General features: G+C 40.2%; 1 protein-coding gene across 1 annotated transcript in view; it reads left to right on the top strand.

Annotated features, from left to right (window-relative positions):
* ctsbb (cathepsin Bb) overlaps positions 1 to 15,456 on the top strand; it is a 32,209-nt gene that overhangs the window by 317 nt on the left and 16,436 nt on the right. Inside the window, exons 2-12 of the mRNA XM_061902148.1 lie at positions 1,437 to 1,548; positions 1,613 to 1,698; positions 1,841 to 1,955; positions 2,037 to 2,152; positions 5,600 to 5,685; positions 5,755 to 5,898; positions 5,980 to 6,096; positions 10,165 to 10,293; positions 10,376 to 10,444; positions 12,623 to 12,777; positions 14,261 to 14,388. Coding sequence (XP_061758132.1) covers positions 1,438 to 1,548; positions 1,613 to 1,698; positions 1,841 to 1,955; positions 2,037 to 2,152; positions 5,600 to 5,685; positions 5,755 to 5,898; positions 5,980 to 6,096; positions 10,165 to 10,293; positions 10,376 to 10,444; positions 12,623 to 12,777; positions 14,261 to 14,388 — 1,256 coding nt within the window. The 5' untranslated portion in view covers position 1,437. The remainder of the gene's footprint in view (positions 1 to 1,436; positions 1,549 to 1,612; positions 1,699 to 1,840; positions 1,956 to 2,036; positions 2,153 to 5,599; positions 5,686 to 5,754; positions 5,899 to 5,979; positions 6,097 to 10,164; positions 10,294 to 10,375; positions 10,445 to 12,622; positions 12,778 to 14,260; positions 14,389 to 15,456) is intronic.

Raw genomic sequence — 15,456 nt, forward strand, 5'->3', positions numbered from 1 at the left:
AAATGCACATGTTTTGGCTATATAGATGTAACTAGTGCTGTCAAAATATTAATTTAAAAAAAATTTAATTAATCACAAAGTTGAATTTGGATTAATCATGATTAATCCCAGGTTTTAAATGTTTTATTTTAATGCATGTCATTCATTTATTACTTTTCATGTATATACACTTTGTTTAAGAATGTATGGTTCAAATAAATTGTGAAGTGAATTACATTTATATAGCACTTTTTCTCTCAAGTCTTAAAGCGCTTTACAGATTGAAACCCACACATTTTTGAGCTACATTTAAACCAATGTGGGTGGCATTGAGAGCAGGTGTGTAAAGTGTCTTGTCCAAGAACACAACAACACTCAAGAAAGGAACCCAAGTTGGTGGCTCGGTCGCTCTAACCAAATTGTGTGATTAGTATGCTTTTATACACCAGTGGTTCTCAAATGGGGGTACGCGTACACCTGGGGGTACTTGAAGGTATGCCAAGGGGTACGTGAGATTTTTTTTAAATATTCTAAAAATAGCAACAATTCCAAAATACTTTATGAATATATTTATTAAATAATACTTCAACAAAATATGAATGTAAGTTCATAAACTGTGAAAAAAAATGCATCAATGCAATATTCAGTGTTGACAGCTAGATTTTTTGTGGACATGTTCTATAAATATTGATGTTGAAGATTTATTTTTTTGTGAAGAAATGTTTAGAATGAAGTTGATGAATCCAGATGGATCTCTATTACAATCCCCAAAGAGGGCACTTTAAGTTGATGATTACTTCTATGTGTAGAAATCTTTATTTATAATTGAATCACTTGTTTATTTTTCAACAAGTTTTTAGTTATTTTTAGATCTTTTTTTTCCAAGTAGTTCAAGAAAGACCACTACAAATGAGTAATATTTTGCACTATTATACAGAAACTGATGACATAGTGCTGTATTTTACTTCTTTATCTCTTTTTTTTTTCAACCAAAAATGCTTTGCTCTGATTAGGGGGAACTTGAATTAAAAAAATGTTCACATTTAGTGTTGCCAAGCAACCTATCCCCAGGTGCATATTTTTGGCGGTGGGAGGAAGCCGGAGTACCCGGAGGGAACCCACGCATTCACGGGGAGAACATGCAAACTCCACACAGAATGATCCCGAGCCCGGGATTGAACCCAGGACTACACAGAACCTTCGTATTGTCAGGCACATGCACTGACCCCATTTCCACCATGCTGCCCCCTGTATTGTATATTATTTGAAATATTTGTGGATCAAGTGATAAAAATCAATATTGACTGCACACAGTACACATTTATATTAACAATAATAACCAAAATATGGAGTCAGGTGGAAAACTGTTGCACTAAAATCCCTCTAATGGTGTACCGAATGTTGGGATTTGACTATAATGTTGATGATGCTCCCTGTACATGTCGATGTTATTGCAGGATGCGTTCACTTGCCCTCTTCTTTGTCGCCGTGTCCGTCACCTGGGCTGACCTTTCACCTCTCTCCCAGGAGATGATAAACACTATCAACAAGGCCAACTCCACCTGGAAGGTGAGGACATTCGAGAGATTACTTCCGCTGTGCAATACATCTAATCTCCCTTTGTTTGCTGCAGGCAGGGCGCAACTTTCACAAGGTTGATGTCAGCTACGTGAAGGGGCTGTGTGGCACCATCCTGAATGTAGCCAAAGCCCCACAAGTGTATGTTGATTAACAAAAGGAAACATTTATGACAATGCGTGTGTGTGTTGTGAAACATATGACCTGCTCAGCTGACTGTCAGCAGGTGCTTCTTATCTGCAAGGCTCCATGATTGTTCTCTCTCGCTCTCTCTCTCGCTCAGAGTTCACGACACTAAAGGTATAAAACTTCCAGACAGCTTTGATGCACGCCAGCAGTGGCCTAAGTGTGCTACTCTCAAGCAGATCCGGGACCAGGGCTCTTGCGGGTCCTGCTGGGTAAAAGAGAAACCCTACTAAAAACCCTACTTTTTTTAAAAGATCAAATATTTGTACCGTCCATGTTTTTGTTTGGAACAGGCCTTTGGGGCAGCTGAGGCGATATCTGACAGATTATGCATCCATAGTAGTGGAGAAATCTCTGTGGAGATCTCAGCTGAAGACCTTCTGTCCTGTTGTGATGGATGCGGGATGGGGTGAGTGAGATATATCCAGATCCACAAAGTGGACTTAGGTATGGGGTCACCCACAAAAAGGAGAAATGGAGCAACGGAAAGACATTTTAAAGGCATGGAGTGTTTTAGAGATCAAAGAGTTTGTTCTTGTTGGACCCGAGAGAGTGATATCTTTGCAGCAAAGAGTCCAAACACCTCTGTCCCAGACTACAGTTGAGCCAAATGTCTTTATCAGATCAAAAAGATTCAGGGGACACTAAAGAGCCTCAGCTGTTTAATTTCTGCAACGGCAGCCGCTATTCTTCCTGTTACATTTTCACAATGGTTTGCTGCTGTTAGGTTTTCTGGTCTGGTCCAGAGTAAGAAAGGCAAGGTGAAGGTAAAATACCTTTTTTGTAGGGAAAAAAAACCCACCGCAAGTCAAAATGATTGTAGTGCAGCATGGAAGTGCACAGAAAAGTAACATTTTAGGCTTGATTAACTAATAGAAAACAAGCCCGCTGGCAGGAAACAGAACATATTTTCTGGTCTGGACCAGAGTAAGAAAGGCAAAGTGAAGTTAAAATACTTTTTTAGAAGGGGGAAAAAAATAACTCAAGTCAAAATGATTGTAGTGCAGCATGGAACTGCACAGACAACTAACATTTCAGGCTATATCAACTAATAGAAAACAAGCCCGCTGTCAGGAAACAGAATCTATTTTTTGGTCTCGACCAGAGTAAGACAGGAAAAGTGAAGGTAAAAGACCTTTTTAGTAGGGGAAAAAAAACACCGCAAGTCAAAATGATTGTAGTGCAGCATGGAACTGCACAGAAAACTAACATTTTAGGCTGGATCAACTAATAGAAAACAAACCCCCTGTCAGGAAACAGAACATATTTTCTGGTCCGGACCAGAGTAAGAAAGGCAAAGTGAAGGTAAAAGACCTTTTTAGTAGGGTAAAAAAAAACACTGCAAGTCAAAATGATTGTAGTGCAGCATGGAAGTGCACAGAAAACTAACATCCATCCATCCATCCATTTTCTACCGCTTATTCCCTTTCGGGGTCGCGGGGGGCGCTGGCGCCTATCTCAGCTACAATCGGGCGGAAGGCAGGGTACACCCTGGACAAGTCGCCACCTCATCGCATGGCACAGAAAACTAACATTTTAGGCTAATTTTAACTAATAGAAAACAAGCCCGCTGTCAGGAAACAGAACAGATTTTCTGGTCTGGACCAGAGTAAGAAAGGCAAATTGCAGGTAAAATACATTTTTTAGAAGGGGAAAAAAATAACGCAAGACAAAATGATTATAGTGCAGCATGGAAGTGCACAGAAAACTAAATGTGGAGGTCCTCTTTGTGGTGGGTTCTCCTGGTGCAAACAGATCTTCTGGGAGCCCAGTGGTCAGGTTTGAACAAAGTATTTTATTGCTACACACAAGTCTCGGCTGCTTTTCAGCAATATATATTCTAGGACTTTTCAGTCGGGCGGGTCTCTGCTTCCTGGCTCTGTTTGTGTGTCTCGCTCCGCTCTCCCGCATGTGTCTCACTGTGCTCAAACTCCCAACTCTAACCACGTGTCTCTTCCCGAATGCTGCTAATGAGGGCGACAGGTGATTAGATAACAATTCCCAGCTGGGCAATCTACTCACCTGCCGCTGTCTTTGAGGCCAGTCCTTACACACCCCGCTCCGCGCTAACATATTAGGCTAGATTAACTAATAGAAAACAAGCCCTCTGGCAAAAATTAGAACAGGTTTTCTTGTGGTCCAGAGTAGGAAAGGCAAAGTGAAGGTAAAAGGCCTGTTTAGTAGGGGAAAAAAACAAACCAAGTCAAAATGATTGTAGTGCAGCATGGAAGTGCACAAAAGACTAATATTTTGGGCTAGATTAACCAATAGAAAACAAGCCCGCTGGCAGTAAACAGAACAGGTTTTCTGGTCTGGACCAAAGTAAGAAAAGCAAATGTGCAGGTAAAATACTTTTTTAGTAGGGGGAAAAATACAACGCAAGTCAAGATGATTGTAGTGCAGCATGAAAGTGCACAGAAAACTAACATTGTAGGCTAGATTTAACTAATTGAAAACAAGCCCGCTGGCAGGAAACAGAACAGAAAGTGAAGGTGCAGCAAAACAAGAAGTCCAACAGGAAGTATAGAACTACAATAGGATCATCAAGACAGCAGGTGACACAAAACACAGGAACATAGCAAACAAAATTAACATTAAGGCAAAAGTGAATACACACATTCATACATGACAAATATAGCTATTCAAAATATAACAAGAGCTCCCATTGTTATGCTAATTTAGGATCACGCAATAGCCATAGAAATACAATATTGTTTACAAAAAAGGTACAAAACTTTTGCACGCAATCCAGTTAGAAATCAATAAATAGACCAAAAAGTAAAAATATACAGTATTTCTGTGTAAAGATATAAATTCTAAAATATTTACAAAAAATTACTGAATTCATTACTTTAATCAAACATTAAGGATGTGAATTCCAAGCCACCATTGCTCTACAGCAGGGATGTCAAACTGGTTTTATTGAGGGCCACATGGCAGTTATGGATGTAGGAATTTGCCTCTGGATTTCATTATTAATTATATTAATTGTTTTAAGTAGACTGTCGATTTTCCAGTAAAACAATGTACATTTACAAAATGTTACAAAAAATATAACCTTTTTAATTTTTTTACAACATTTTACGTTAAATGGAAAAACAGCACCACTGTTTTTTAGCGGGGGGGGGTTATGGAAAAAACTGGCAGCTTTGTTGCCAGAATTTTTGTGTTAAATTGTTTTTTACAACACTATGTTCTGAAAGGAAAAACAGTACAAATTATTTTTTTATTGTGGAAATTTAGCTGCCAGTTTTTCTACCGTAAAAACAAATATATAATTTTTCCACTTACAGTAACACACCATTAAAAAGAAGATTTTACAGTAAAAATATGGCAGCTCAGTCAACAGAATTTCAATGCAAAAAATGGTAGTTTTTTTCAATGTACAGTAATATGCTATAAAAAAAACACCGTAATATGTAATGTCATTATTATTCATTTGATGGGTGGTTTGCTGTACAATCATAAGTCAAGCAGATATTTAGGTATTTATTTTTATTTGGACAAAAAATGTTTGGAAAGCATGATAATATACTGTAATATTTGTTGCAATATTGGATACCCAATAAAGTTCAAAAGGTATGCAATTTCAAGCAGTATATATATTTTTCCTGTCAAAATGAAAAAATAAAATAAGAAAGTATAAAGTACGTTATTTACGCATATCATTTCCAGGTGTTTGCGGGCCAGATAAAATTATGTCGCGAGCCTGGACCTTGAGTTTGACACCTGTGCTCTACAGTCATGTTTAATTATGTTATTGTTTTTGAGAGGGTGAAAAGGGTGTTGAAGCAGCACCCGGTTATTAATTGAGGCACAGCATTTATTTGGTAGTGACTTGTTGGTGTGGTTGCAGGTGTTTTGGTGGTTCTCCCTCTGCTGCTTGGGACTTCTGGGTCCAGAACGGCCTCGTGACCGGAGGCCTGTACGACTCCAAAATGGGTAAGTTCATCCAAAACGTGAGGAAGGTCCGACTCAGTTTTCTCCTGACTTCAAGGCAAACACATGCAGGTTGCCGCCCGTACTCCCTTGCCCCGTGTGAGCATCACGTCAACGGAACGCGTCCTCCATGTCAGGGCGAACAGGAGACTCCCAAATGTGTGGAACAGTGCATTGACGGCTACTTGCTGTCTTACCCCAAGGACAAGCACTTTGGTACGAAGGCCAACTACAAAACAGAAAATAATATTTTCCATCATAAATTATTCCTCGTGTTGTCCACATCTTCCACCACAGGAAGACGAGCGTATAGCATATCTTCCGACCAGGAGCAGATCATGACGGAGATTTACAAGAATGGACCTGTGGAGGCTGCTTTCAGTGTTTATGCAGATTTTCTTCAGTACAAGACTGGTGAGTTTTGTACGGTCTAAATAATACAATATACCATACTTGCCAACCCCTACCAGATTTTCCGGGAGACTCACGAAATTCAGGACCTCTCCCGAAAACCTCCCAGGACAAAACTTTCTCCCAAAAATCTCCCGAAATTCAGGCGGAGCTGGAGGCCACGCCCCCTACAGCTCCAGACCTGACTCAAAGTTGTGACCCTCTTAAACAGGACATTATTGTCCTGTACCGTATTGTCCTGTTTAAGAGGGTCACAACTTTGAGTCAGGTCTATTTACATTCTGTACATAGAATAGAATGTAAATATATTCTACATTTAAGTGCAGTCAAGGAACATGCATTAGGGAGTCTGTTCTGAAGCCCACAGTAAAGATACGTAACTTCATCACGTCGCCTGGTTATTGCCTCCAACCCAATATATTACACCGTCGACGAGCAAAATGAAGAAATACGCTTGCAAGTTCCAGAACGATTGGAAACAAAAATTTCAGTTTATCCAGAAGAGTTCAAAGGGGAAGGGGGTATGTTGCCTGTAAATCTTGTAGAACAGCTGACTTCTCCATTGAACACGGCGGCTGAACGGATATACTCAGCCATGAACGGTCAGCCGTTCAGACGAGGCACCAAGCAGTGTGGGTGGGGAGTGTTTCCACAGAGTGTTTCCAGATCAGCCAGCCTGAAATGCGGGTGTCAGGGACAGATGCAGAAGGAGATTTTTACAACAAACTTCTAAAGCTTAGTGATATATCAGATATATCAAATTTTAGGTGGGTTTATTTTTTACCCTTCACGTTCATATTTCGCTGTGTTTGTTGCATTTTTGTTGCGTTTCACTTGATTGTAAAATATGTCGAGGGAGAGGGGATGTGAAGTTCATATGTTGTCAATATTCAGTGTTTTATCGTTCATAGTTAATATTTTATATCCCATATTCTTTATTTTCATTTACAAACCCTGTTTCCATATGAGTTGGGAAATTGTGTTAGATGTAAATATAAACGGAATACAATGATTTGCAAATCATTTTCAACCCATATTCAGTTGAATATGCTACAAAGACAACATATTTGATGTTAAAACTGATTGAATTTTTTGGGGGGAAATAATCATTAACTTTAGAATTTGATGCCAGCAACACGTGACAAAAAAGTTGGGAAAGGTGGCAATATATACTGACAAAGTTGAGGAATGCTCATCAAACACTTATTTGGAAAATCCCACAAATGTGCAGGCTAATTGGGAACAGGTGGGTACCATGATTGGGTATAAAAGAAGCTTACATGAAATGCTAAGTAATTTACAAAAAAGGATGGGGCGAGGGTCACCACTTTGTAAGCAAATTGTCGAACAGTTTTAGAACAACATTTCTCAAATAACTATTGCAAGGAATTTAGGGATTTTACCATCTACGGTCCGTAAAATCATCAAAAGGTTCAGAGAATCTGGAGAAATCACTGCACGTAAGCGATGATATTACAGACCTTTGATCCCTCAGGCGGTACTGCATCAAAAAGCGACATCAGTGTGTAAAGGATATCACCACATGGGCTCAGGAACGCTTTATAAAACCACTGTCAGTAACTACAGTTGGTCGCTACATCTGTAAGTGTAAGTTAAAACTCTACTATGCAAAGCGAAAGCCATTTATCAACCACACCCAGGAACGCCGCCGGCTTTGCAAGCCCGAGCTCATCTAAGATGGACTGATGCAAAGTGGAAAAGTGTTCTGTGGTCTGACAAGTCCACATTTCAAATTATATTTGGAAACTGCGGACGTGGTGTCCTCTGGAACAAAGAGGAAAATAACCATTCGGATTGTTATAGGTGCAAAGTTCAAAAGCCAGCATCTGTGATGGTATGGGGGTGCATTAGTGCCCAAGGCATGGGTAACTTACACATCTGTGAAGGCACAATTAATGCTGAAAGGTCCATACAGGTTTTGGAGCAACATATGTTGTCATCCAAGCAATGTTATCATGGACGCCCCTGCTTATTTCAGCAAAACAATGCCAAGCTACGTGTTACAACAGCGTGGCTTCGTAGTAAAAGAGTGAGGGTACTTTCCTGGCCCGCCTGCAGTCCAGACATGTCTCCCATCGAAAATGTGTGGCGCATTATGAAGTGTAAAATACGACAACAAGACCCCAGACTGTCGAACAACTTAAGCAGTACATCAAGCAAGAATGGTAAAGAATTCCACTTTCAAATCTTCAAAATGTAGTTTCCTCAGTTCCCAAACATTTATTGAGTGTTGTTAAAAGAAAAGGTGATGTAACACAGTGGTGAACATGCCCTTTCCCAACTACTTTGGCAAGTGTTGCAGCCATGAAATTCTAAGTTAATAATTATTTGCAAAAATTAAAAAAAGTTCGAGTTTGAACATCAAATATTTTGTCTTTGTTGTGCATTCAATTGAATATGGTTTGAAAAGGTTTTGCAAATCATTGTATTCTGTTTATTATTACATCCAACACAATTTCCCAACTCATATGGAAACTGGGTTTGTACATTATGGGTGTCTCATTCAGTAAAAAAATTTAAAATTCCATTTCCTTTTTTTAAGGCGGTCTGTCATGACGTTTTTAGCATTCAATCAGACATTATTGTGAGGTTTTGTATTAGTATTCCTAAAAATAAGAATTACCTGCCCCCAGAAACATTTTTTTTTCTCTAAATTTGACCCCCAAGTAAAAATAATTGGCTAGGCCTGCTGTAGTTCATATTCAATAAAGAGTGACTGAGTTAGAAATTTAATTAGTGTGGAAAAATAAATTGGGTTCATAATCTTGCATTTTTGGAGTCATTTATATTCTCTTTTGCAGGGCCGCACCAAGCTAAATTGGGGCCCAAAGCAGAATTGTATTTGGAGTGCCCCCACTTCCCATCCATCCTTTCATTTTCTACCGCTTATTCCCTTTGGGGTCGCGGGGGGCGCTGGTACCTATCTCAGCTACAATCGGGCGGAAGGCGGTGTACACCCTGGACAAGTCGCCATCTCATCGCAGGTCCAACACAGATAGACAGACAACATTCACACTCACATTCACACACTAGGGCCAATTTAGTATTGCCAATCAACCTATCCCCAGGTGCATGTCTTTGGAGGTGGAAGGAAGCCGGAGTACCCGGAAGGAACCTACGCAGTCACGGGGAGAACATGCAAACTCCACACAGAAATATCCCGAGCCCGGGATTGATCCCAGGTCTATTTAGGACCTTCGTATTGTGAGGCAGACGCACTAACCCCTCTTTCACTATGCTACACTTCCCATGAAAATTTTTTTAAAAAATCACACTTTTTTTGTTTATTTGAAGGCAGCACGGTGGGGGAAGGGGTTAGTGCATCTGCCTCACAATATGAAGGTCCTGAGTAGTCCTAAATTCAATCCCAAACTCAGGTTCTCTCTGTGTGGAGTTTGCATGTTCTCCCTGTGACTGCGTGTGTTCCCTCCGGGTACTCCGGTTTCCTCCCACTTCCAAAGACATGCACCTGGGGATAGGTTGAATGCAACACTCTCTGTGTTGGCCCTGTGATGAGGTAGCGACTTGTCCAGGGTGTACCCCGCCTTCCGCCCGAATGCAGCTGAGATAGGCTCCAGCGACTCCCAAAGGGACAAGCGGTAGAAAAGGGATGGGGGGACTTCTTTACTTCTTTAATTAAACTTGAATATAATTTGATGCAATTTTTAACAACATTAAAAACATAATTGATATAATGTATTAACCTTATTAACTTAACACAGAATTTGAACTCAGTACTTTCTGCAATCCAAGACTGCTACCAGTGCTGCACCCCAAGGGCCAAATGGGACTACAAGGGGAAATCTGCCAACATATTCTCATCAGTGACAGACCAGGAAGGAATGAGTAATACATTTGCGGCACGAATTTCATAAGAAACGCCATTTAATTCATAAATTGATATTTTCCACGCATAACAAGACCCTGCGTGTTCTGCCTCAACCTTTTCATTTCCGCCTAGCAACAAGTGGCAAAAAAACCTTGCCATGCATGCAGAGAAAACACTCACCGTTATGCACATTAAGTTTGTCACTGTACGGTATGTTGTAGGTGTGTACCAGCATGTGACAGGGGAGATGCTGGGGGGTCATGCCATCAAGCTCCTTGGCTGGGGGCAGGAGAACGGGGCATCTTACTGGTTGGCAGCCAACTCTTGGAACGGTGACTGGGGAGATAAAGGTATGTAAGGATTATCAATTTGAAATAGGTGTCTGTGTAATGAAATCGGGGTCTGAAATTGTGTTTGTTTTTTCTTTATAAGGTTTTTTCAAGATCAAGCGTGGAAGTGATGAATGCGGTATCGAGTCGGAGGTGGTGGCTGGAATCCCACTCAATTAGATTTTTACATCTTGGAAATGACTATCAATACTATTAAAAGACAAGCATCACAAGTTTTAAGTTCATTAATTTAAGAATAAAAGACAAGCATCACAAGTTTTAAGTTCATTAATTTAAGAATAAAGTGTTGGACATACAGTAAAGGCCAAAAGTTTGAACACAACTTCTCATTTCAATGCATTTTCTTATTATTTTCAAGACTATTTACATTGTAGATTACCACTGAAGGCATCAAAACTATGACACCTGTGAAGTGAAAACCATTTCAGGAGACTACCTCTTGAAGCTCATCGAGAGAATGCCAAGAGTGTGCAAATCAGCAATCAGAGCAAAGGGTGGTTATTTTAAGACACAAGAATATATATATATATATATATATATATATATATATATATATATATATATATATATATATATATATAGAGAGAGAGAGAGAGAGAGAGATGTATATATGTATATATATATATATACTGTATTTCTATATATATATATATATATACCACATATATGTATATATATATATATGTGTATATATATATATATATATATATATATATATATATATATATATATATATATATATATATATATATATATATATATATATATATATATATATATATATATATAGGGCTTCACGGTGAAAGAGGGGTTAGTGCGTCTGCCTCACAACACGAAGGTCCTGCAGTCCTGGGTTCAATCCCAGGCTCGGGATTTTCTGTGTGGAGTTTGCATGTTCTCCCTGTGAATGCGTGGGTTCCATCCGGCTACAACCTGCTTGATCCGACTTACAAAGACATGCACTTGGGAAACACTAAAATTGCCCCTAGTGTGTGAATGTGAGTGTGAATGTTGTCTGTCTATCTGTGTTGGCCCTGTGATGAGGTGGCGACTTGTCCAGGGTGTACACCTGTCTTCCACCTGATTGTAGCTGAGATAGGCGCCAGCGCCCCCGCGACCCCAGAAGGGAATAAGCGGTAGAAAATGGATGGATGGATGGAGATATATGTATATATATGTATATGTGTGAAGTGTGCATGTTCTCCCCGTGACTGCGTTGGTTCCCTCCGGGTACTCCGGCTTCCTCCCACTTCCAAAGACATGCACCTGGGGATAGGTTGATTGACAACACTAAAGTGGCCCTAGTGTGTGAATGTGAGTGTGAATGTTGTCTATCTGTGTTGGCCCTGTGATGAGGTGGCGACTTGTCCAGGTTGTATGCCGCCTTCCGGCTGTATGCAGCTGAGATAGGCTCCAGCACCCCCCACGACCTCAAAACGGACAAGCGGTAGTAAATGGACGGATGGATGGAAGAATATAAAACATCTTTTCAATTATTTCACTTTTTTTTGTCAAGTACATAACTCCACGTGTGTTCATTCATAGTTTTGATGCCTTCAGTGACAATCTACAATGTAAATAGTCATGAAAACAAAGAAAACGCATTAAATGAGAAGGTGTGTCCAAACTTTGGGCCTGTACTGTACATAGTTTGCCATCTGACTTTGTCCAGGAGTTAATAATTTTTTTGTTGTTGTTGTATTTTTTTAATTATTTCAGCATTTTAAATTGCCATGATAGTCTCAGTTTAAAACCAATGCATTGGTTTGCATTCACATTTCACTCGTGTCACTGAACAAGCTTGTTCTTGACAGAAAGTACATATGAAGATGGGATCGAGCGTGGCGCAGTGGGAGAGTGGCCGTGCGCAACCCAAGGGTCCCAGGTTCAAATGCCACCGAGTACCAACCTCGTCACGTCCGTTGTGTCCTGAGCAAGACACTTCACCCTTGCTCCTGATGGGTGCTGGTTGGCGCCTTGCATGGCAGCTCCTTCCATCAGTGTGTGAATGTGTGTGTGAATGGGTAAATGTGGAAGTAGTGTCAAAGCGCTTTGAGTACCTTGAAGGTAGAAAAGCGCTATACAAGTACAACCCATTTATTTATTTATTTATTTACTAAAAACAGTGCTTTAAATAGGGCTGCACAATTATGGCCAAACTATTAATCACAATGGTTTTCATTAATATTAAAATCATGATTATTTACTGTTAATTAAAACATATTTTACTGCACTTTCTATTGTAAACAAACAATATGAAAACCTGGCTTTCATTTCAAAATGTAACTATAAAAAAATCATTAATATCAACGGGGCTGGAAGGCCACAGTTGTCACTGTGGAGGTGGGCTGCAGAGGCCTCATGGGCAGGTCAACTACCAGTCTCCTTAAGAACATGGGAATCCGGGGCCAGGACCAACGTCAAGCCATCAAAGCCCTGTCCAGTGCTCTGGATCAGGAGGAGAGACAACAACTGGGCTCCAAAGTGACCAAGACTATGAGATTTTAAGGGGGAAAGGGAGAGGGGAGCATATGTACAAACCCCGTTTCCATATGAGTTGGGAAATTGGGTTGGATGTAAATATAAAGGGATTACAATGATTTGCAAATCATTTTCAACCCATATTCAATTGAATGCACTACAAAGACAAGATATTTGATGTTCAAACTCATAAACTTTACTTTTTTTTGCAAATAATAATTAACTTAGAATTTCTTGACTGCAACACTTGCCAAAGTAGTTGGGAAAGGGCATGTTCACCACTGTGTTACATCACCTTTTCTTTTACCAACACTTAAACGTTTGGGAACTGAGGAAACTATTTGTTGAAGCTGTGAAAGTGGAATTCTTTCCCGTTCTTGTTTTATGTAGAGCTTCAGTCGTTCAACAGTCGGGAGTCTACGCTGTCGTATTTTACGCTTCATAATGCGCCACACATTTTTGATGGGAGACAGGTCTGGACTGCAGGCGGGCCAGGAAAGTACCCGCATTTTTTTTTTACGAAACCACGCTTTTGTAATACGTGCTAAATGTGGCTTTGCATTGTCTTTCTGAAATATGTTGTTCCAAAACCTGTATGTACCTTTCAGCATTAATGGTGCCTTCACAGATGTGTAAGTTACCCATGCCTTGGGCACTAATGCACCCCCATACCATCACAGATGCTGGCTTTTGAACTTTGCGTCGATAACAGTCTGTATGGTTCGCTTCCCCTTTGGTCCGAATGACACGATGTCGAATATTTCCAAAAACTATTTGAAATGTGGACTCGTCAGACCACAGAACACTTTTCCACTTTGCATCAGTCCATCTTAGATGATCTCGGGCCCAGAGAAGCCGGCGGCGTTTCTGGATGTTGTTGATAAACGGCTTTCGCTTTGCAAAGTAGAGCTTTAACTTGCACTTACAGATGTAGCGACCAACTGTATTTAATGACAGTGGTTTTCTGAAGTGTTCCTGAGCCCATGTGGTGTTATCCTTCAGAGATTGATGTCGGTTTTTGATACAGTGCCGTCTGAGGGATCGAAGGTCACGGTCATTCAATGTTGGTTTCCGGCCATGCCGCTTACGTGGAGTAATTTCTCCAGATTCTCTGAACCTTTTGATAATATTATGGACCGTAAATGTTGAAATCCCTAAATGTCTTGCAATTACACTTTGAGAAACATTGTTCTTAAACTGTTTGACTATTTGCTCATGCAGTTGTGGACTAAGGGGTGTACCTCGCCTCATCCTTTCTTGTGAAAGACTGAGCATTTTTTGGGAAGCTGTTTTTATACCCAATCATGACACTCACCTAGAGATAGGGTAAAACAAGGGCAAGGCAATCACTGGGAAAACAGAGAATGTCAGCCGTAATGCTTACTGGAAGGTAAGCGACATTCTGGCAATGGTTTCTTGGGTCTGCTGGTCTTAATGCTGCTCCCCTTCATCAGGTCCAGGTGTGTTGATTCTTGATTGAGTGCAGGCTCGTTGCTGCGTGGTCGTTCTGCGCTCAGCACGAGCGAGGGCGTGTCTGAGCGCGCTATCAGCAGAGACGCCTCTTGCGCACTGTCAGCAGAGGCGCACGCAGTTCCACCTGCCATGGATACGCGGGTTCGATTACGCATCATGACATTCTCACCGTTTTTGTAAGGAGCGCCGGAAGTTGGCAGACCCGTCAGCGATCCTGTTGTGTCTCCCTGTAATGTTTGTGTGATCTTGAATGGGATTGTGCTGAAACTCTTAATTTCCCCTCGGTGATTATTAAAGTATTTCTGATTCTGAAAAAAATAAATACTGACGTATTTCCTGTAGTGAGATTAATACAATTATCAATAAGTTCAAAATGTTTAGCATGATTATTTTTCTTTGTACTTTGTAAACACTGGGTTTAAACAGTTTATCAAATTAGATCACAATAGTACATTGTTTGACTTCTTTACTTAATATTTCATAATTTAATTCCACATACTGATATACTAAAGTTTTTATGTGTTGTAAGTGCATAAACATGTCTTAAGTGACATTTTTCCCTGAAGTTGCATTTCTCCTCTTTTGCGAGAAGAATTATTGTAATTTCTTGGGTAGTAGGTTATATTTTGTTTTGTGCATAATTTTGGCTGTTTCGCAAATTCACTATGTCGTTGAACTTGATTTACTATATTGTTGAAATAAAAGCATGTTTTATTGTACACGTATGAACAGGAGTATGCTTAGACTCATATACATACTCATATACTCATACACTACTCACATTTAGACTGCTCAATGGTCTTGTGGTTAGAGCGTCTGCCCTGAGGTTATGAGTCAAACCGAGTCATACCAAAGACTATAAAAATCGGACCCATTACCTCCCTGCTTGGCACTCAGCATCAAGGGTTTTAATTGGTGGTTAAATCACCAAAATGATTCCGGAGCGCGGCCACCGCTACTGCTCACTGCTCCCCTTACCTCCCACGGGGTGAACATAGGGATGGGTCAAATGCAGTGGATAATTTCACCACACCTAGTGTGTGTGTGTGACTGTCGTTGGGACTTTAACTTTATATAGAAGTGAGGGCTGTGAATCTTTGGGCACCACATGAGTCGATTCAAGTTTTGGGGGTAACAATTCAATTCAGAATCAATTCTCGGTTCAAAAACGATTCTCTATTCAAAATGTATACTTTTTTGATAACATTG

Source organism: Nerophis ophidion, linkage group LG05 (assembly GCF_033978795.1).
Source record: "Nerophis ophidion isolate RoL-2023_Sa linkage group LG05, RoL_Noph_v1.0, whole genome shotgun sequence".
Lineage (NCBI taxonomy): Eukaryota > Metazoa > Chordata > Actinopteri > Syngnathiformes > Syngnathidae > Nerophis > Nerophis ophidion.